At 38.1% G+C, this 24233-nt stretch overlaps 1 protein-coding gene across 1 annotated transcript in view; it reads right to left on the reverse strand.

Annotated features, from left to right (window-relative positions):
- The window catches only part of LOC129478558 (uncharacterized), a 78102-nt gene that overhangs the window by 43387 nt on the left and 10482 nt on the right, over positions 1-24233 (reverse strand). Inside the window, exon 3 of the mRNA XM_055270087.1 lies at positions 15629-15672. Coding sequence (XP_055126062.1) covers positions 15629-15672 — 44 coding nt within the window. The remainder of the gene's footprint in view (positions 1-15628; positions 15673-24233) is intronic.

The raw sequence follows: 24233 nt of genomic DNA on the forward strand, positions 1-24233 counted from the left end.
GAACATATTACTCGCTTATCTGAAACACTTCACCCCACCACACACATATACCATTTACCCTACACACACTTTTGCCTTGCTCATTTTTTTCTCCTACTTCAGGTCTCAGCTTAAAAATCTCTTCCTCTGGGAAGTTTTCCTAGATGCCTAACCTTAATAATACCGGGTTAGAAGCACCTTCTTTGTTTTTTGTTTTTTGTTTTTTGTTTTTTTTAGTAGAGATAGGGTTCTGCAACGTTGCCCGGACTGGTCTCAAACTCCTGGGCTCAAGCGATCCACCCACCTTGCCCTCCCAAAGTGCTGGGATTACAGGCATGAGCCACCACACCCGGCCTCCTTTTTTTTTTTTTTTTTTTTTTTTTGCGGGGGAAATAAATCTTTTCTTTCTCTTTTTCTCTTTTTGGAATAAATCTTTTCTTCTCTTTTTCTCTCTTTTTTTTTTTTCTTTGAGATGGAGTTTTGCTCTTGTTGCCAAGGCTGGAGTGCAATGGCACGATCTCAGCTCACCACGACCTCCACCTCCCAGGTTCAAGAGATTCTCCCACCTCAGCCTCCCGAGTAGCTGGGATTACAGGCATGTGCCACCACGCCCAGCTAATTTTGTATTTTTTATTTTATTTTTTTTTTTTAGTAGAGACAGGGTTTCTCCATGTTGGTCAGGCTGGTCTTGAACTCCCAACCTCAGGTGATCCACCCATCTCAGCCTCCCAAAGTCTGGGATTACAGGCGTGAGCCACTGTATCCGGCCCTCTTTTTCTCACACATGCTGTCTTTCCTCAACATAAAATTTCCCCCAAAAACAATAATTGTTTAATTGTCTGCCTCTTCCACCAAATAGTAAGCTCATTAATACATGAACTGTGTTCTTAAATTAACCATTATATCCCTTGAGCCTATCACTTGGCAAGCTCATAAAAGGCACCCAACAGTATTTTGAATAAATGAATTAATGTATACGATGATTGCCTTAGATTTTAAGTATTCTTAATTAGTGGATATATCTATTGACTCCCAAGAGGAAAGAGCATACTCAAAATAGGATAATTCAAGGATAGTTGACTTACAAAGAGATTATATACAAATGTGGGGTGTAAGAGAACTACTAATAATGGGATAGTAACTTAAACTGTTATCACCCTTAGGCTGGAAATATTTACAGGAAAAGGAAGGATAAAGAGTCAGGTAGAGTCAGCCACTTCAGAGGAACATTGACCTTTGGTTAAAAGACACAGCCAGCTCAAGACCACTATATCAGTCAAGGCTCAAACAGAGAAACAGAACTAGTAAGAGCTATATATTGCGAGATTTGTTGCAAATAATTGGCTTATGTGATCGTGGGGGCTGACAAAGCAAGTCCAAAATCTGTATGGCAGGCCATTGTAAAAAGGGCAGACTAGAACAGTCAGGCACAGGGTGAAGCAACAGTCCATAGGCAGAATTAGTTCTTCTTCTTGGAAGCTTCAGTTATCTCTTAAGGCCTTTCAACCAATTGAGTCAGACCCACCAGATTCAGATAATCTCTCTCCCTTGCTTACAGTCAATTGGTTATGGACTTTAATCACATCTACTAAATACTTTCACAGCAATACCTAGATTTGTGTTTAACTGAATAACTGGGGACTACTGTCTAGCCATGTTGACACATAAAAATTAACCATCTCTGATATCTTGAAAAGAGGGATCCAGGGAATACACATCCTGACCTCACTCTTCTTCCTCCTTGTTTCCCTCTTATCCACTTCCAGGGCTCTCCATCAGCTGAGCCCAACCAGTTGTTAGAAGGTGGAGAATTCATTGATGGAGTCCTTACAGGTTACTGGATTCCACAGATTGCCTGGAGTGTGGGGGAGGAAGCTAGAACCAAGCTCCAGACCACAGTCTGTGGGTTGGGGGGCAGAACTCTCAAAAAGGTGAATCCCTACAGTATAAGGATTCATATTGTGCCATTTTGAAGAAAGAAGCCCCTTAAGGAGGAGAGAAGCCCCAAAATTAGAAAGGAAGGTTAGAAACAGGGGTGTGTCCACCAATGCCTCCCCTATACAAAGTTTGTCTTTCATGTGTGTGTGCTTTTCTTTTGGGCATGGGAACAGATCCATGCAGGGTAGACTTTCAAATATTGCCCCACTAAGTCAGAAATCTCATTAATCACACCAAAAGTTCCTGGTCATTTGGATTCACCTCTATGCGCATGTGTGGTGTGGCATGTGGCATGCAGAGCCAGAGCAGTATCTAGGGATGTGGCATGGCCCACATCCTCCTTCCTGTGGATATCCACATGGGGAAGCTGCAGCCTAGGGAATCAGGGCCAGCCAGTCACAAAGTGGGAGAAATGGCCATCAGTTAGACAACTCAGGTACTGTGGGGTAAGTTCACCTGTCAGGCTTTCCCAAGTGCAAAACAATAGAGTGACACTGGAAAAGGGTAGAGTGTCTCCTGGATGGTATCTATTTTTCATCGTTAAGAGTTCAGACTCTGGAGTTACACTGTTAAGGTCAAAATCCCTGCTTCAACGCTTGCAGGCTGCAGAATCTTAGACAAGTTTCTTAACCTATAAACACAGAATTGGGGTTAGTGGGAGACTAAATGAATTAATAAAGATTTCACAACAGTACCTAGCATAAATGTCCAATCAATGCTGTCAAGCTAATATTATTATTATCGAAAGCAAACTGATGTTTTCAATTTCCTAAATATAATAAACAGCAAGCAGGGCCAAATCCAGTCTGTCACCTGTTTTGTAAATAAAGTTTTACTGGAACATAGGCACATCCAACCACTTACATATTGTCTGTGGCTGCTTTCACTCTGCAGAGTTGAACAGCTGCCACAAAGACAGTATGACCCACAAAAATTAAAATACATACTCCCTTAATAAAGAAAGTGTACTGACCCTTAATTTAGAAAATGGAAGTGATAATTTGAAAGATATTAAATAAAACAGCTTTATATTCACAAGAATAAATGTCTAATCACAATGAGTAAAACTTGATTTTTACCAAAGAAATCTTGTCACTTATTACCAGTATTCAGAAACAAATGTATTTTCATTCATAGTCCTTTACCTGCCTTTATTTATTTATTGCCTTGACTAAAAAGTCTGGATTGACTTGACTAAGAAGATTTCAAAGCTGGATTTTAAAGATGAAGAGTCAGAAAATACCCTTTCCTTAAGTTGCATATGCATAACTTTGATCCCACTCTGCCTATGGCAAATTGGTTCAATAGGTTAGAGAAGGGTGCAACTAAAGCCAAAGTCAACACTCTGACCCCTGACTGGTTTTGTTCTGTATCATGACCTTGAATACAGACCAACAGCTAATTCCAGTCAGCTCTTCCACCAAGGGATGCAGGTGCTCACAGTGATATCCCAAGGGAGACTTTGAGCTCTTCAGAACTGATCAAAACTATAGGTATAATCATTCCAGAAACATACACTTACATGGTGGTTCAGAAACATCCTGTTAACTTATGATAGATGACTTATTTTCATGGAACGCACTACAACGTGTAATCACGGAACATGGTTTGACCAAATGGGAGTTCAACTGATAGGTGGGGTCAGTTAGAGATAGAAGAATTATTAAGCTATTTAAAACTTCTCACTAATCTGTCTATCCTTCATTACAATGTTTCTCCTACCTTCCCCTAGTTGACTGATTACTACATGTTCTGACCTTGACTTGACAAGTCTGCCTTGTTTTCTAAGTCCTGACTTAAACATGGCAACCTGCGTCTGATCTCCATCTTTCCTACATTATACCCTCCATGCTTTTATACAAATTGGTAACTTGACCCTAAATCTCTGTTACTTGATGAGTACCTCCCACACACATAAAGCATCCTCCAATGAAAACAGCCTATAGCATAAATGGGATCCAATATGAAGAAGGTCAGATATTAAATATTATATTTCCTGACTTCATATTGTAGTCAGTACCATATTTATGATTAATCTGTAATAAAATCTTAACATGAATTACATTTATAAAATGTGGACATTTGGGGAAATTCTTTATTTCTAAAACACAATGTCCTGTCTCTTAGCCAAGCACACTTATTTCACAGAGCTGGTATGCAATTAATGTATTTGGAACACATGACTGATTAAAAATAGCAGCACTGTTCAGTTCTAACTTTGTTCTTTTGCCAATTTTGAAGGTTCATGAGAGCAAAGGATTGAACGATCATAGTAACTAGATAAAACCAATGCTTACGTATGTTTATCTGCTTTGTCTCATTGAACATGCCCACATCTATATATGTAATTCAAATCAGGTACTGCTACAGGCATACATTCTCAGTTCAGTAGATCATTTATGACACTTAACATCATCACTTAAGATTTTTTATTGATAACATATTTGATATATTAGGTTACTTTATCAAATGTGCTTATTTTAATAGAACTTGACTTGATAATAACAATAAAGCATAATCCAGAGAGTTGGTCAACAAAGTGAACCTTTATTTTTTATGCTTACTATAACTTAAACCTTATCCTTCCCAAAATTCCTTTTGAATTTTATTCTCTAGGACAGGTTTCTTTCCAGGAAAAAAAAAAATTGTGATCTGTTAAATTTTATTTATTTTATTTGTTTGGGTTGTTTGCCTAATCTTATAAGCTATTTCTGCCTTGCCAATTCCCCAAACCAAATGTAACAAAATATTTATCTCCTTTGCTTCTAAGCTCCTATAACAGTTAAATTAAATAACTGTATTGATCGATTTAATTACAAATTTGTTGGGTACTTCATACTTGACCAAATATGGTTCAACTATCTGTAGTCAGCTCCCAGTTATTCTCCATGCCTACATTCTTTGGCTGAACTGATGATGAAACCTCCTGCTTCAGAAAAAAATATGCTTCACTTTGCCTCCAACCAACTCTAGACCTCCATAATACCAGTATTCTCTCTCCTCTATTTAAATTCCCCCTCTTCACTCTCTCCCTTCAAGCTATAAACAGGCTTAAGTTTCTCTGATTCTAAAAGTTTTTAAATGAATACATAAAATTAAAATAAAAAGTGAACCTTATTTTCTCTATGCACTCTCTCTCAACCTACATCCGATTCTCAAACTTGTTAACTGGCACGCATCTTAAAAGCGTAGTCGATGGAGATTATCTCTACTGTCTACTTCAGGGAATTCTTTACTTCTGATTTCTTCTCCACCATTCTGCAGAAATTATTTTGGTACTATGACTAGTTTATCTTCCTATGGTATTTGACTCGACTGAACATTCCCCAATGTTGGGGATGAGGCATTTCCATTTTTTTCTGGCTATGTGCTTTCATGTGGAACAAGGATCCCTAAAGTAGCACTTTCTTTGCCCTCCACAGGGAAAGAATAAATTTTCTCATTAGTTTGAGAGAAGGAGCAGAGCTTTGCTTCTCAGCCTCTTCCTTACAGAGAAGATGCATTCTTCCTTGCCTCTGCTTGCTATAAGGCGACTTGTGGCAAATATATCAGAGACCACCCTTATAAAACCGTCTTGTTTTGTTTGCAAACCAGCTTAACTAACAAACGTAAAGGTATATGCTTTAATCTTTATTCATATATAACAGAGATTGGTTTAGGGGTAGGAAGGTTCTTAAGAGTAATGCATTTTTATCTTTATTTTTTTACTTTTAAAAACATTATCAGTTTGGGAGGCCAAGGTGGGTGGACCACTTGAGGTCAGGAGTTTGAGACCACCCTGGCCAACATGGTGAAACCCCGTCTCTGCTAAAAATACAAAAATTAGCTGGGCCTGGTGATGCACACCTGTAGTCACAGCTACTCAGGAGGCTGAGGCAGGAGAATTGCTTGAACCTCAGAGTTGGAGGTTGCAGTAAGCCGAGATCGCGCCACTGCACTCCAGCCTGGGCAACAGAGCAAGACTCCAACTTGAAAAGAAAAAAAACATTGTTAGTTTTAATTAAAAAATCATAGTTGTATACATTTATAAAGTACAGTGTAATGTTTTGATACATGTATACAAAGTGGAATGATTAAGTCAAGCTAATTAAGATATTAATCACCTCACCATTTTTTGTGGCAAGACATTTGAAATTTACTCTCCCATTTGTTTGAAAATATACTATACATTATTATTGCCTATAGTCACCCTGCTCTACAATAGACCTCAACATTTATTTTTCTTGTCTAATTGAAACTTGTATCCTTTGATTAACAAATCCTCATTCTTCTCCTCTTCCCTCGTGATATGGTTTGGCTGTGTCTCCACCCAAATCTCATCTTGAATTGTAACTCCCACAATTCCCACACATCGTGGGAGGAAGCCAGTGGGAGTTGACTGAATTATGGGGGCGGGTCTTTCCTGTGCTGTTCTCGTGATAGTGAATGAGTCTCACAGGTTTTAAAAAGGGGAGTTTCCCTGCACAAGCTCTCTTCTCTTGTCTGTCACCACATGAGACATGCCTTTCACCTTCTACCATGGTTGTGAGGCCTCCCCAGCCACGTAAAACTGTAAATCTGATAAACCTCTTTCTTTTGGCAATTTCCCAGTCTCTGGTATGTCTTTATCAGCAGCATGAAAATGGACTAATTCAGTAAATTGGTACCAGTAGAGGGCGTGTTGCTGAAAAGATACCCAAAAATGGGGTGGGCATGGTGGCTCATGCCTGTAATCCCAGCACTTTGGGAGGCCAAGGTGGGTGGATCACCTGAGGTCAGGAGTTCAAGACCAGCCTGGCCAACATGGTGAAACCCTGTCTCTACTAAAAATACAAAAAAATTAGCCGGGCATGGTGGTAGGTTCCTGTAATCCCAGCTACTTCAGGAGGCTGAGGCAGGAGAATCACTTGAACCTGGGACACAGAGGTTGCAGTGAGCCGAGATCGTGCCATTGCACTCCAGCCTAGCGATGAGCAAAATTCTGTCTCAAGAAAAAAAAAAAAAAGATACCCAAAAATGTGAAAGCGATGTTGGAACTGGGTAACAGGCAGAGGTTGGAAGAGTTTGGAGGGCTCAAAAGAAGATAGTAAAATGTGGGAAAGTTTGGAACCTCCTAGAGACTCGTTTAATGGCTTTGACAAAAATGCTGATAGTGGTATGGACAATGAAATCCAGGCGGAGGTGGTCTCAGATGGAGGTGAGGAAGGGAACTGGAGCAAAGGTGACTTGCTATGTTTTAGCAAAGAGACTGGCAGCATTTTGCCCCTGCCCTAGAGATTTGTGGAACTTTGAACTTGAGAGAGATGATTTAGGGTATCTGGTGGAAGAAATTTCTAAGCAGCATAACATTCAAAATGTGACTTGGGTGCTGTTAAAGGCATTCAGCTTTAGAAGGGAAACAGAGCATAAAAGTTTGGAAAATTTGCAGCCTGACAATGTGATAAAAAATAAAATAACTTTTTCTGAGGTGAAATTCAAGCTGGCTGCAAAAATTTGCACAAGTAACAAGGAGCCAAATGTTAATCCCCAAGACAATGGGAAAATGTCTTCAGGACATGTCAGAGGTCTCCAAGGCAGCCCCTCCCATCACAGGCCCAGAGGCCTAGGAGGAAAACATGGTTTTGTGGGCCAGGCTCAGGGTTCCCGTACTATGTGCAGCCTAGGGACTCAGTGCCCTGCATCCTAGCCTGTCTACCCATGGCTGAAAGGGGCCAACATAGAGCTCAGGCCATGGCTTAAGAGGGTGCAAGCCCAAAACCTTGGCAGCTTCCATGTGGTGTTGAGCCTGTGAGTGCACAGAAGTCAAGAATTTGGGTTTGGGAACCTCCAATAGATTGCAGAAGATGTATGGCAATGCCTGGATGCCCAAGCAGAAGTTTGCTGCAGGGGCGGGGATCTCGTGGAGAACCTCTGCTAGGGCATTGTGGAAGGGAAATGTGGGGTCAGAGCCCCCACACAGAGTCCCTACTGGGGCACCACGTAGTGGAGCTGTGAGAAGAGGGCCACTGTCCTCCAGACCCTAGAATGATAGATCCACCAATAGCTTGTACCATGTGCCCGGAAAAGTCACAGACACTCAACACCAGCCCATGAAAGCAGCCAGGAGGGAGGCTGCACCCTGCAGAGCCACAAGACCAGAGCTGCCCAAGACTCTGGGAACTCACCTCTTGGATCAGCATGACCCAGTACTTGACATGGAGTCAAAGGAGATCATTTTGGAGCTTTAAGATCTGACTGCCCTGCTAGATTTTGAACTTGCATGGAGCCTGTAGCCCCTTTGTTTTGGCCAATTTCTCCCATTTGGAACAACTGTATTTACATAATGTCAGTACCTGCATTGTATCTAGGAAGTGACTAACTTGCTTTTGATTTTACAGGCTCAGAGGGGAAGGGACTTGCCTTGTCTCAGATGACATGTTGGACTTGGACTTTTTAGTTAATGCTGAAATGAGTTAAGACTTTGGAGGACTGTTGGGAAGGCATGATTGGTTTTGAAATGTGAGGACATGAAATTTGGAGGGGCCAGGGACAGAAAGATATGGTTTGGTTTTGTCCCTACCGAAATCTCATCTTGAATTGTAACTCCCACAATTCCCACATGTCGTGGGAGGAACCTGGTGGGAAGTGATTGAATTATGGGGGTGAGTTTCCTGCACTGCTCCTGTGATAGTGAATGAATTTCATGAGATCTGATGGTTTCAAAAAAAGGAGTTTCCCTACACAAGCTCTCTTCTCTTGTCTGCCGCCATGTGAGACATGGCTTTTACCTTCTACCATGATTGTGAAGCCTCCCCAGCCACATGGGACTGTAGGTCCAATAAACCTCTTTCTTTTGTAAATATCCCAGTCTCAGGTATGTCTTTATCAGCAGGGTGAAAATGGACTAATATACCTTGTAACCACCATTCTACTCTCTACTCCCACTAGTTGGACTCTTTTAGATTCCACATGCAAGTGATAGTATGCAGTATTTGTCCTGGTAACAGTGATCAGTTGATCTTCATTTGCCCCTCTCTCAGCTGGTGCCAAAGTCCATGGGGCAAAGAGGTTTTCTTAATTGATCCCTCCTCCCAAAACTCTAAAACCCACCTCTTCAAACTCTTCCTATGTCTGTCTTCTCCTGTGTCACAGGACTGTAGATACTATATTGTAGTACAAATTGCATTGCATTTTATGAATTTTTCTAATTATAAAAGCAATTCTTCTTACAGAAAACTTTTAAAATAAAATAAGTACAAATATAAATATAAAAATTTGTAAGCTTAGAGCCAATCCAAAGATATACATCTTTAACATTTTGAAGGCTTTCTTAGTAGTTTTTCTTCCTAAGAGTATAATAAAAATTGTATATACATGCACACGTTTTTTTCAACATTAGAATCAAACTTTACATAGTTATAAAAAGTCAAACTGTTTATTGTTGCTTTTTACCATTTGGTAGCAATTTACACACAGGCTTCAATCATCAGAATACCCTGGAGTCAGTAGAAAAAGCTTTTATAAATAGTTTTATACAATAGAAACTTCCCAGTAGCCAAAAATTAGGCTGTTAAAAAAAAAAAAAAGCAAAATATACTTTTCTGAGAACACTTAACTTCGAACAAAGCACTGAAACACCAAAGCAGAATGAAAATGTCATTTCAACTCCACAAAAAGTAGTCATGATAAAAGGTGTAAAAGTCACCTAACTTCAAAGGCCCTCCTCCCTTTTTAAACATGAGTGCAAATACTAACTTGGAAAGATCTCCAAAATATATATAACGTAAAAACAGATAATTTCACAATCACATGTATATGTAGAAATATCCTATCTAGACAATAAAAGAAAAAATCACTTATGTGGTAAATACATGTACTTATATGAGAAAAGATCAGGAGAGACATACATCAATTCTCACCAGAGGTTGCACTTATTAATGTCAAGAAATGGGTAAAGTGATACATTCACTTATTACCTTGTACTCCTAGAGAAAACCACCACTAATATGGCTCTATTCTTCCCAACCTTTTCTAAGTGTATACTACTCAAATATCACCAAGCTTCACAGTGCTATGGCTTTCATTAGCTGTGAAAAAATGTCAGAAAATGTGAGAACATGGAAACAAGTTACCCTTGTGCTACCCCTTGTACTGCTAGAGTCACTCATCTTTGCAAAGTTCTGCTCAAACCTCAACAGCCCATAACATAATCATGGCCTCAAGTTTGAGCCACAGCCCCATGTTTCAATCAGACCACTATCTCCACCCCAATTTCATCTCTTTGGCTACGTTTAGACCACTACTCATCCTTTCTGCAAAAGTAGACAAAAGCATGGCTCTTCTTCCTGGGTTGGACTATCTTAAGGAGTCCCTGTAACAGAGTGGCTTCAGCCCTAACATGTTATATAGCTTTTTAGCTTTATAGAAACACATCCTTTCTTCCACCAGCGTACATCCCCACAGAAAGGATAATAAGGTGAGTTCTTTCGAAAAACAAAAGCCACTAAAGACTCAGAATTACTTATGGAAAAAAGTATTGTGCAGATATTCATGCACAGGTGAGAAATGACTTTTGTGCAAGGTTATTTATTGTAGCATTGTTTGTAAGAGCCAAAGACTGGAAACAACTAAATGTCTATCAGTAGGATCTAGTTCAATAAACAATGATGTATCTATACATAGGACATTGGGAAGCTGTAAAAAAAAATGAGGAATCTTTCTTTATACTGAAAGGAAAAGAAGGTATATATATTTAGATATATAATAAATCTATAATAATATATCTATACAGATATAGATATATAAACACATATTTAAAGCAAGGTGCAGAACAGTATGTGCAATATGCTACCTTTGTAAACAAATGAAAAATAAGAATCAATACTTGTTTTTGTTTGTATATGTTTGAATAAACTATGAAAATTTGCATAAGATATTAAGTACAATATTTACCAATGGAAGGAGCTGCGTCAGAACTGATCAGAGGAGGACACGGATGGTAGGGAAACTTTTATCATATGTCTTTCTGTTTTTTAAACCATATTTATGTTTTACTTATTCAACCCCTCAGATCTTCAGATTTTCTTTTTTCAAAGTCAAGTCCTTTTAATGGGCCCATGCAAGTGAAATCCTTGCAAGTTAGCCTCCTGACTCAAATACTTGGTATGGTATTTTTTTCCCCAGAAAGTTCCCCTGGGCTTTTTCATATTCAGTCAAATGAGTATGAGATAGACAGAGCACTCTTTTGTATCTGATCTCTCCTTGTCTGGGATATACTCTATTTTACAAGCCCACACAGACATATGCATACATGATGACATATATCATGTTTATATAAATGAATATTCTTCAGGTTACAACTCAAACTGTTATAATGATCAGTTATTTCTCACGGACACCAAGGGCAAAAAAACACTTGAACCTCTGGGACAAACCAGAAGCAGAGGTTATTAAGCTATCAGAACTGTCTCTACTATGTACCTATTTTATTCTTCTCTCTTTGTATAGATGGCTTCCTATACTTCTCTAATCCATATTGTGGTTTAAAAAAAAAGTTGCCAATAGCTCCTGGTGTGTGTGTGTGTGTGTGTGTGTTCTTGTGTGTTCTTGATACAGCCACACACACAGCACCTGGTGTTTTTCTCCTTCTTGTACAAAGGATGGTTTCTATTCTTGCTCTTGCTATTTTCTTTCTTTTTTTTTGGACAGAGTCTTGCTCTGTCACCAGGCTGGAGTGCAGTGGCGCGATCTCAGCTCACTGCAACCTCCACCTCCTGGGTTCAAGCAATTCCCCTGCCTCAGCCTCCCAAGTAGCTGGGACTACAGGCATGCGCCACCACGCCCAGCTAATTTTTTTGCATTTTAGTAGAGACAGGGTTTCACCATGTTGGCCAGGATAGTCTTGATCTCCTGACCTCATGATCCGCCCACCTCAGCCTCCCAAGCTCTTGCTATTTTCCAAATTTCCTGGGCAATGCCATCAATTAGACCAATCAGTTGTACTTTACTAGAAAGTTACATAACAGCCCCAACTCAATTAAGTGCAAAGAGGTGGGTGAAGGAGCAATTCTGAGAAAACTTATTTGGCCAATTTGAGGTAGGTAAATGTCCATTATAATACTATACAAGGTATTTAACCTGGGCTTTTCCTAATTTTGTTGTGATAAAAGCCTTTGTAAATACATTCCTGCACATTTAGCAGATTATTTCCTTTGGTCAAACTTGTTTAAGGATTTTGACTCATGAGTAAAAAATGATTTTCCAGAATGATGGCAAGACACCACCAGCAGCAGGATGTAAGCTTGCCTATGTCACTGCTCTTTACCATGTCATACTTGACATCATAACTTTTCATTTTCTTCTAACTTGATTGCATATGTAGTTCTAACTTTAGTTATTTTGTAATTTGGGAGCTTCTTCCTTGCTGGCTCCCTGATGTCTTCGAAGTCCAATATAATTATATTATTATTAAGAAGATCCCTAAATTCTAAGTCTCTGTAATTTACAAAACGCTTCTCTGATCAAGCACTTTTGGGCTTTATGAGGCGTCCTTTATATTCTTTGAAGTACAATATATACTTAGTCCCTACTCTATGACTTTCGGCTAAAGCATGTGTTTTAATCATCTCTGAATTCTTTGAAACACTTTATTCAAAGATTTTCATGTAATACATGCTCAATAAATACTTGTAGAGTATAATGTGACTGTGTCTTTTATAAAGGCATCTCTTTTATAAAGACATCAATCCCACTGATGAGGGCAGAGTTCTTTTGGCCAAATAACCTCTTAAATGGTCTCATCATTGCCTGTGACAATATCAGTTAAATTTCAACATGAGTTTTGGAGGAGACAAACATTCAAAGCATAGCAGATTTTAAGGAATAGAAAAATTCTGAAACCTGTTTCTAAGGTTCATTATCCTCCAAGGCCATTTCTGTAATAGCAAAGAAAGGTAAGGTGGTTTGCCAAAATCTATCTAGTCTCTCTAATATAAACAAACATTCCCACCAGTGTAGACAGTGCCATGTCTTCACATTATTGCTAAGTTGCAACCACTCTTTCTTTGAAATATCTCTAGTATGTATCTTTTTTTTTTTAACACTACTCTTATTGCCATTATCCTGGTCCAGGTTCTCCTGATAACACTTGTCTTCACATAAGAAGGCAGAAAAAATTATATACCTATACATGTTACATATAAATTATATATAATATATAAAATCATAAATGTTGTAGAGTTATTTATATTAATATATGTTGTATGATTATATTTATATGTTATATATTTTTATATTTTAATATATGTGGAGGAATTACATATGGAGATATTAACCAAGTTTTTTGCTGTTGTCTTGGTGATCACTACCTCCAGAGTAAATAGTATTCACAGCCTCTGGGGAACATTTATTTGTCCCAGAGAAAGCAGGGCACAAGTTATCATAGGGAAAAACAAAGAAGGCAATGGGCTTTTAAAAAATTTACAACAGAGGACTTAGTCTTGAAAGCCAATGAGCTTTTGATTTGAGATAGCCCAGTTTTTTGAAAAAGAAGTGTTTTGAGCACTAGAAGTTTGGCACTGAATATAAAAAGCCAAAACCCTGAAGAACTTGGTCCATAAAGTTTATACCATAGAGATAAGAGTAGTATCTAACAATAAGAGGGGGAGTTTTTCTGCCCCTACAAGGAGAGGTCTTGGTTGCTATACCACGGGCAGATAAGAAGAGAGCTAGGAAGGAGCCTTACTCCACTTCTCCCCGGGGCTCAAACCAGAATGAAGTTCCAGGGGCTAAGTGAGGTGGAGTTTAGGAGTAGCCTCAAGCATCCCCAGTGTGATACCAGAGAACAACTGACAGCCACTGTACCTCAAAGAGAGGTGTATATGTGACTGAAAGGAGGCCATCAGACCCCAGAATCCTGATGATTGAAAAAAGGAGGAGGTAGTTTATAGTTTTCATAATCAGGAATTCTGTGAGGTTGTGGTCTCCTAACATAGGCCAAAGGGATAGAGGCAGACAACCAAAACCATATGGAATTTCTCTCTCAGCAGATGCCAGTGGAAGATCAAGGACAAATGAAGAGCAAATATCCCCTTCTGGTTATTGCGTAATTTTAGCACAAACCTTCAGAAACTCAGATGTAACTTAAGGAAAAGTGCGCAGAAATAAATCCTGATTGAGGATTTTAAAATGAAATTGTAAAAACTGAGCTCCCTTAAAATCAACAAGATTAATTTTTTCACCATTATGTAGAATAAAGACTTAAAATAGAGGGTAAAATGAGAGGAAAGGGATACTAATTTCTATATTTATGTATAATATACGGTATACTTAAGCACATAATATATTATTACATAGTATAATTATTATATAATTACATATTATTACATAATATATTATATACATAATGCATATTATGTATAAATATAAAATATTTAAGTATATTCTTACTATATTATATACATAATGCATATTATGTTTCTAGTTATATATAAAATATTTAAGTATATACTCACTGTATTATATATATATAATATGCATGTTGGGTATATACTGGCCCACATACATAATATGCATTATGTATATAATATAGTAAGGATATACTTAAACATTTTATATATTTCAATATTTGAAAATTTCCATATGTATGAAAAAATTAAGACATACATGTTCTCAATACCAAAAATTATAATTTGAGACCAAGAGACAAAATATAGTGTGATATATCTATAACACACACACACACACACACACACGCACACACACATACTGTTGGTAGTGATTCACTTTATCCTGGAAAGATAATACTAAATAGATGGTACAGCTTACACTTGATAGTATCTTAGAATCAAGAAGCCATGGTAGTATTTGTTTTAACAAACTCACTGATGTGTAGACATCCTTGGAGAGGCAGAATGGCATATGATGCAGGGGTGAGACTTGAGAATCCCACCTTCACCAGTTTTGAGCTATCTAGGGCAAGTTGTGTAACCTTTCTGGAACCAATAATAAAATTCCAAATTTCTAGGGCTGATGAAAAGAGTAAATAAATTAATGCCCACAAAGAACTTAGTTATGCACCTACCTCATAGTCAGCAGAAAATAAACATTGTTATTATTATCATTTGTGAACATTTTAAAGCATAATGTTTGCTTTTCTGTGTCACACTTCTGAATGTTATTTATAAATGTGCATGATCTAACTATTATACAACAAAGAAACTCTTGGATTTTAAAGTTAGTCTTTAATTTACACACAATCATCTCTATGGGGTAGAAAAAATTCTAAAACAAACTCTAAACTCATTCTTAATTTTAAAATGGTTAAATACACTTAATTCAAACTGCCATGTGTAATTGAGATCAACAGTCTGTGAAAAAGCCAAGCCAGAGAAAATAGAAGATTCCAAATGGTGCTTGATAAACATTCATTCAGTACCACAAATACTTATACAGGGGAAAAGATGAATTATTTAATTGGGCAGCAGTTATTGTTAAAGGAAAATAAAGTGGAAAAAACTGAAATATTTAGGTACCTATCAAGAAGTGATGAAAGCCAGCTGTGGAAAAATATTCTGTAAGAGAGTTTCTGTATTACAAAGGAAATAGCTGTACAATGTCAAGAAGGGAATTGGCGAGATGGAAAGCAAGGAAACCCACAACAATAGTCATAGTCACAAAAGCAGTGTCCACATATAAACTCAGCATCTTCTTACTGTGCTGTGGTTTGAAGATTTTGTTTCATCACTGTTATCACCTCTGCGAGATCAGCAGGTGGAAGCAGAAACCAGCCGGGGTGGACTGCAAAGCGAATAGAACTAATGATTAGAATAAGTCATGTAAATGTCTTTCTTAAGAATTTGATGATGGAGAAATGTAAGGCATTAACCTAGTAAGAAAAGAAGCTGGGCTAAATAAAGAATGGTTGTTTGGATCACTTGTTTTAACTTCCGTAATGTCTTGAGCACATATACAGCCAGAAGAAAACGGATGGGTCAAAAGCACGAGAGCAGGGGATGGCGGAGGAAGCCAGAATGTGTGGGCACAGATTGAAGGCTGAGACTTGGAAAGGGGTAGAAATGTTGCCTCTGGGATAATAGGAAGTAGATAAAAATAGGTTTAAGCCTAGAAGTCTGATGATGGCAAGGGAGCTAAACTCAGGGAGTTTGTGCCTAACAATCTTTTCTTAGAGAAGTAACTGGCTAGAAAATCTCTGAAAGTGAAGTGAGAAGAAATATGCTGAAAGAAAATGTCGTTAATAAATACCAGTGTTTTGTTTGCTCCTTTGAAAACACTGCTTCACTTTCTGTAATGAGATAACTAAAGTCTTATCTCAAGAAACGTGGTTAAATATGACTGCGGAAAACTCGGGCTATAAAAACTCAGGCTTCCAAATAGAGTCTACCTATAGCAGGACTGATACCCTGTCTACATAGCTTTGTCTGGGGCTCAGCAATTGCTTTTCATAACATTTTCTTTAAGAAACTAGGGAGTTAATACTGGGTATTGCATTTATAATTTATTTGGAATAAGATATTCTGGTACTTCATGAATGTCCTTAAAAAAATCTAAGAAACAAGAAAATATTAGAGCCTTTCCCTGGTACGAAAAAAAAATATTAAGCCTAGGAAGGAATTGATGTGTCCCTCCAGCTTTATTAGAAACCCAAACCACTGATTATCAGGTCTAGTGTGTGCCGCTTGGTTGCCCTGAACAAATGAGCCATGGACACAATTATAAAAGAAAGACATCAGACTAGGCAAACTATCATTTTGAAAGAATTAAGACAGCCATATTGTATGTTAACTATCAGCTCATCTACCTCCTCCCTGGTGTCACTTCTCTTCAGAGGCTACTTAATCTCATTGAGACAAGACAGCCTGCCTAATTGATACAGAAAACGAACACCTTTTGATCTTATATCAAACAAGAGTTAGACTAAGAGAAGGATACAGCAGGCAAGATGACTGTCTTCCAAAGGAGAATTAACACTGCAGGAAGGAAAGTAGGAAAGCAGAATATCTTACTCTGGAATTCCATAAACTAGGTTTACTTAAATAAGGATTGAAAAGTAATAAGTTCATCCCACTGAATGAATAGGGTTTGTTTGTTCTCAGTGATAAAGCACAAAGAATACTGCAGCTGTGAAATCTTTCAAAATTATCGATTTTCAGATAAGTGTTACATTAGTGATGGAAAGCACAATAGAAGTATAATAAATGTGAGAACACCTGCCTTTTAGCACTTAACTGTAAAGGACAGGGGTTTGTCAACATCCACCTTTACTGCTGCCATATACTGCCCCTACTAAATAATTTTCTAGGAAGAGAAGAAATTTCTTGGAAGAGACTTGTGATTTAAATAGCATTCAGTATGCTTTGTATAGAAATTATTTAGCTACAGGGGTGAAGAACCGGCTTTGCAATGACCAGAGTATCTGTGAATATACTAGTGTGTCTGTGAAGTTATCAGGCCATTATTTATACATCAAGAAAATCATAGAAAGGTATGTTCTCTATTCTAATGCAAAAGGTAATTTAATAATTATATCTGTTATAGTTTACATAGTTAATATAATGGTAGTTTGGAGAACTAGTCCAAGAGTATGCTTACATGAGTGAGATTAAATAAATGTTAGTATTCAGGGAGAAAATATTAGGAAGAATACAGTGTTTTCTTTTTAGATACAGATGATTTGAAAAATAACATGCTCTCTAGTTTAGTGGTTCTACCAATTGGATCACAGTCTTGATATATATGAAAAACTTAGGATATCTGATATTTGGAAAAGTATATCCTCCCACTAACTGACATTTTTTAAGGCTGGGAACTGTGAAGAAATACTACTAAACAGTGCCAGAAAGGAATGAAGGCAGAATAGAATAACATCTTTTTCTTACCAGAGACAGTATCTATAATAATGAATAACCAAATCAACAACAACTAATATTGATTTAAATGAGTCTGGTAAAAAAAAATATGGTTGTCTGATTAGAATACAGTATATGAGTGTCTTCAAAATAAATTCTGGCCCTCTTGGGATTTTTCTTCCAGTAATTCACAAGTCCACACTTTAAACTACTCACTACCCAATTGTCCATTTCTTTCTTCTCATTTAAAATTTACACTGGTTCTTTGTTCTACCATCTTAACGGCACCATGGCTGCTGTTTACTGAACTCCTATGAGACCCACTTCCACTTTCTAAATTAACGCAGCACCTGGCTTTTGATTTTCCTCCACACCGTCATTCTTCATCATCACCTCTGACAACTTCAAAATTCATGCTAGGGGCCCATGAGATACTTCAACTATATAATCCCATAATCTTGCTACCTGTAATCCTCCAACCCCACCCTACCTGAGTCATGCACCAGCAAGATCATTCGCTGAATTTAATTATTACCAGTGCTAAGAATATTCATTCTCCACACACAACCACGGTTCTACCACTGCACCTCTCCACCTTCCCATCTCCTTCCTTGTTTTCTGCTCACCAAGTTCTATAAACACTACAACTCTCATAGTTTAATGCATCCATTAACTTTCTGTAAAGTGGAAGGCTCTTCTAGTTTCTTCTTTTCAGCCCTTTTTATCATCCTTTCTAACACGGAGTCTCCAGTTCTTATTACCCACCATGTCAGTGGGTAAACTTGCATCATACGCACTCTCTAATTTTTCTGCTTTTGCTGATGAGCATTGCTGGAGAAAACCTGGGACTGCCCTGGCTCACTATAACATACTGACGCTAGCTTCCACTGTGCTGGAAACGCCAACAACAATCCTCTGATTCATTGCTGGGAACATTCTCCCTAACAGCTCTACAAACATCATTCTTACTCACTTACCCAAAGCCTTTTGTATCTTCCCTGTACCATTCATACAACGACTTTGTGAAGCAATCAACTACAAACTGGTCTCATCTACCCTCCCCTCCTCTTCAACTCAATATACAGATGTCTCTTCACTTAACTCTCTCCATTTCCATGTGCCTTAAAGGCACTATTACCACCATTTACCTAACCCCCAATCCTATATCTTTAGCCTTGAGATCTCTCCCGAAGTCCAATGCCACATTAAAAGTTTCTTTTTTTTTTTTTTTTTTTTTTTTTTTTTTTTTTTGAGACGGAGTCTCGCTCTATCGCCCAGGCTAGAGTGCAGTGGCGCGATCTCGGCTCACTGCAAGCTCCGCCTCCCGGGTTCACGCCATTCTCCTGCCTCAGCCTCTCCGAGTAGCTGGGACTACAGGCGCCCGCCACCGCGCCCGGCTAATTTTTTGTATTTTTAGTAGAGACGGGGTTTCACCGTGGTCTCGATCTCCTGACCTCGTGATCCGCCCGCCTCGGCCTCCCAAAGTGCTGGGATTACAAGCGTGAGCCACCGCGCCCGGCCAAAAGTTTCTTATAACATGTCCCAGTGCTTAGTCTAGAGCTGGCACAGGGTTGATACCCAGTAGATATTTATCGAATGAATGAATAAATGAATCTATACTTGAATATGCTACTTTCAATACAATTCTAAAAAAAAAAAAGTAGAGTTACTGGAAAAGAAAGAAAAAGAATCATCAAAGAGAAAGAATGTTTTATTTTGGGGTGGAAGGCAGCTTTCTGCTCCTTCTGCTCCAGCTGCTACTATTATCTTCAAATCTGGTACTGAAGCATTCCAGTGATTTTTTTTTTTTTAACTGAGGTTTTTAGGGTTGTTTGGAATATGGAATTGGGCATACATAAGATTAATCTAGTTGAAATAAAAACAACCTGATTGGATATGCAATATTTTAAAGGGCAATAGTTAAATATATATTACTTAAATACACAGTATATCTAAAGTTATATCCTTATAAAAGCAGAAGGTGCATAAAATCACCCCCGAACCTTTCTGATCATGAGCATTCTTTTTGCTACCTTCGGATTCTTATAGTCTGGTGACTACTGTGCTTTCTACATTCTTCAAATATATAGAATGTTTATGATAATGTAAAAAATGGTCACTTACCACATTGTTCTATATGCTTCCCCACATGCTGTTTCTATTATGTATACTATTTTAAATTTCTTATGATCTTGTTTAAAATATGTGTTTATAAATTTTAAATTCTGTTTTTCTGATTTCTTCATCTATGATTTTTTGCCCCTCAAATGTGGATGAATTCCAGGAAGCCAAGATCTGAGCAGGGGAAGGAGAAGAATGGCCAATAAACATCTTCCAGTGTCGGGTTAGGAAGATATTTGATCTTTCAATGTGTTCAACAAATGGGTTTAATAATGCACATTTCGGTATAAAACAGTTCACAACAGAAATATTTGCTACTCAGCCCATTTATCCTGGGAATTACACAACATGGACCATTTTCAATAATTCTTTCCATTATAATGATTTCCTCCTGCTCAAGCAAGAGAGATGTACGAACCAGTTTTGTCTAGAAATGCAATATGTTGAGATACAAACGGATTGAAGAAAAATTAAACAAACATTTTCATCACTTTGGTTTGGTGTTATAGTCTTTTTCAAAGTAATTTAACCTTCCTAAAACTTTCCAACAGAATATAAAGTTGCTTCTTATTCAGAATCTATACAACTAGAAAAGCAGATTTATTTTAAAGGCATAGTAAAGTACTGGTAGACCAAAACAAAAGATGAAGATATATTTTTAGGAGACCTGTTGGTTTCTTTTAATTTTGTAGCTTAAAGATCTTGAAGTGCCTTTTGAACAACAAAAAATAACACTATGTTTAATATAATTTTATATTCACTTAATTTTATAGCCTAATATAATAACCCATGTAGATTCTATAGATACTTTTACTTATTAAAACCATTTAATTATGTAGACTTCTTCAAACATTCTGAATGAATATAAGTATAATATCATTCATTTATTCAGCAAACAGGTATAGAATGTATGGAGTAAATTATGAGTTAATTCTCCAAGGAGTTTTTCAAGTGATAGAAAGAATTAATATATATTTACATTTCACCATAACTTATAATAATAATTGTCACAAAAGAGATGTTATAAAAATGAATAAGACTATAGAGATCTGTGATAATTATTTCATTACTGTGGCAATTCAGTGCATCAAATTGTGTGTTTTACAAGGCTGCCCAAACGAAAATCACACAAAGCACTGCCCTTATTCATGGTTTTAGGTTTTGTGTTCTCAGAATTTTTTACCATGTTTGCCTAATTCTTGGGAAACAAAAATTCAAGGCACAGTTACTTACTGAGCATGTATTGTAAGGCACTAAGCTGGGCACTAGTCATATATATTAAAAATAAATAGAGTATACATAGTCTCTTCACTTGAGGAATTCCTAATCTAATAGAAGAAAGAAAAAAAAGTGTTTCCACTGAACACGTCTTTCATTCCTTCCTACATTCTCACCATCATTGGAGTTGAACTTTATTAGGCACCAAAGCAACCGCATTATTTTATCAATACCCCTTAGGAGCAGCAAGCAAGACAATTAGTTATGGTCGATTTTACGGTTAGCCCGTGATTGTTGATAAGACAAGTCAGTGTTTTCTAAAGAAACAGACATTGCTGGTACAACCCACACAAGGGTTAAGAGTGCTGAGATGGCTTTTCTGATCAACTTGAACAACGAGGAGTCTTTTATAAAGAGTCTCTGAGCTCTAAAAGTAGGGGCTACTTGAAAGAGCAAAATTCTATCTCGGAAGTGAGAACTGTGAAAGATTTGCCTATGAAGACTCTTCCTGGTGACATGACAGGTCTTTCCCCTGCAGAACTCTAACTCTGTGAATGAGAGCAGAAACAGCAGAAGGAAGAGAGAAGATAGAGAGCTAATGCAGAACAGACTGTAGTGTATGACAGAGGATGTATAGAAAAAAGTAAGGAAAGGCAGAACTTATGAGCGGGAGGGAGGGAGAGAAGGAAGAGAAGAAAAGGGAAAAAAGGGTGAACGAAAGGAAGGAAAAGACTGCACATATAACACTAGCAGCAAGGGCTCAAAGGGTGTGGTGACTGTAACCCACTGGACTCAGTGCAATGCAGTAAATCCTGTGCCAGGTGCACAGGAACAAGGACAGTAAAACTCTAAGGAGTGACAGCTGTTTTTTCAGGAGGAATATTAGTAATAATCATAGCTAACACATACTCACTATGTACCAATCCTGTAAATGCTTACATAGATTAACTCAATAAATCCTGAGTACATAGCTACTCCAGAGGCTGAGGAAGGAGGATTGCTTGAGCCCAGAAGTTCAAGGCTGCAGTGAACTATGATTGCACCACTGCAATCCAGCCTGGGTGACAGAACAAGACCCTGTCAAAAAAATACAAAAAAAAAAAAAAACACACACACACACAGGGAGTCTTATCAATTATCAACTATCTTATCAACCCAGATAAAGAAACTGAGACTCAGGGAAGTTAAGCAACTTACCCAAGGTCACAAAGCTAACACGTGACAGAGCCTGGATTTGAACCAACATAGTCTGGCCCCAGTATCCCCATTCTTAGGCACTACGCTACGCCTCTCATCAAGCATGCAAGAAGCTGAAGCAATAAGCTGATGGATTGAGACTTGAATCTGGCCACCTCTGGCTTTCAAACTGTTTCTCACTCTCTATGAGGAAAGACAAATGTTTTAAACAAAACTCATATTTGTTACACACACATTCCAGTGTAGGAGATAATTTCAATTAATGGAATATACTTACTCTATAGTCTTTTGTATTTAATTTTGTCTTTGGTGTGTGAGACAAATTATCCTTAAGTAATACCTTTAACAATCCCAGCTGAAGGCTGCTAGTAGGAAATTGGTTGAATATAAAATATCTAAATTTAAGAAGATTATACTAAGGTATATATTATAGACAGTTATTCTCAACTGGTAAACTGTAACCCAGCCAAGGACAGGCCAGTTGCAAGCCCAGGTATAAAAGGGGAGTTCATTCATTCATTCAAATATTTATTTAGTGCCCACTATATGCCAAATGCTTATTTTAGTGATATAAGAGCATATATAGCAAAGTTCTTGCTCTCCTGTAGAAAACATTCTGGTGGGTATGGTGGAGGCTGACACTAAACAAATAAATGAATAACCCTATAATGTGTCAGATGGTGACAGCTGCTGAGAACAAAAAATAAAGTGAAGTTAAGATGGAGAAAGGGAAAGACTGGGGTGAATGCAATTTAGGTAGGGTGGTCAGAGAATGCCCCTCTGGTGACTTTTGAGTGAGCCCTGAAGGAAGTGAGGAAGACAGACCTGTGGGTGAAGAGTTTTCAGCCATAGGGAACAAAGTGCATAGGCTCAGAGGTGTGATGTGCTTGGTGAGTTCAGGAACGGCAAGGGAGCCAGTGTGGATGCCATAGAGAAAGCAAGAGGGAGAGTGAGGAGAAGAATTAGAGTAGTGGTGGAGTAGGGTCAGATTGTGTAAGGACTTACAAACCACGGAAGGGACTTAGATTTTACTCTGAGAGAAATGAGATGTCACTGAAGGGTCTGAATACTGAAGAGGACTCATATGATCTGGCTTTGGTTTTAAAAGGATCACTTTGACTGTTGTGTGCAGAAGGCAGAGGGCCAAGGACAGAAACAGGGTGATCAGTTGGGAGCCTACTGCAACACATGCAACAGACCAGACGAAAGATGAAGGTGGCTGCACCAGTAGTCGAGCTGTGTCTATAAGGCTAGCAGGATTTGCTGATGGATTGCCTATAGCGTATGCAAAAAAGACAGGAGTCAAACTTGGTTGGTAAATTTTTGACTAAGTGACCAAAAAATGCATTTCTTAATTTACTATGATGAAAACAAATGCCGGTGAAGGAATTTGGGGAGGTCAGTTTTGGATGTGTAAGTTTGAGATGCCTGTTAGACATTTATGCAGAAACATCCAGTAGAAAGATGGATATACATGTCTGGAATTCAAAGAGGATATCTGAATGGAGATATAAATTTTGGAGTGTCAGTATGCAAATAATACATAAAGTCATGGAGCTAGATGAGGTCACCCAGAGTGAGAGTGGAGAGGGGAAGATGAAGTCTGAGCAGTAAGCCCCAGAATATAGCAATCTAGAGGTCGGGAAGAGGCAGATGTAACCAACAAGTGAGTGAGTAGGAGAGGCTGTGAGGGAGGAGGACGAAGCAAGAGAGTGAAGTCCTGGGGACACTGAAGGCAGCAGTTCAAGAAGGGTGAGCAGGCAAAGTGCATGGGACTTTTCCCTTGATGTCTTCTGTTTTCTCGATGAAATAAAAAGCAAAGGCATCATGACAATGAGGCCAGGAAGAAGGTGCTGGAGATTTGGGAAGATAGGAGAAGAAATGAAATAATCTCTGGAAAGCAGGATAGAGAATTGACTTGGGAAATACAGTAGCATTGCCTACAAGTGGTGTGCT

Source organism: Symphalangus syndactylus, chromosome 3 (assembly GCF_028878055.3).
Source record: "Symphalangus syndactylus isolate Jambi chromosome 3, NHGRI_mSymSyn1-v2.1_pri, whole genome shotgun sequence".
Classification (NCBI taxonomy): Eukaryota; Metazoa; Chordata; class Mammalia; order Primates; family Hylobatidae; genus Symphalangus; species Symphalangus syndactylus.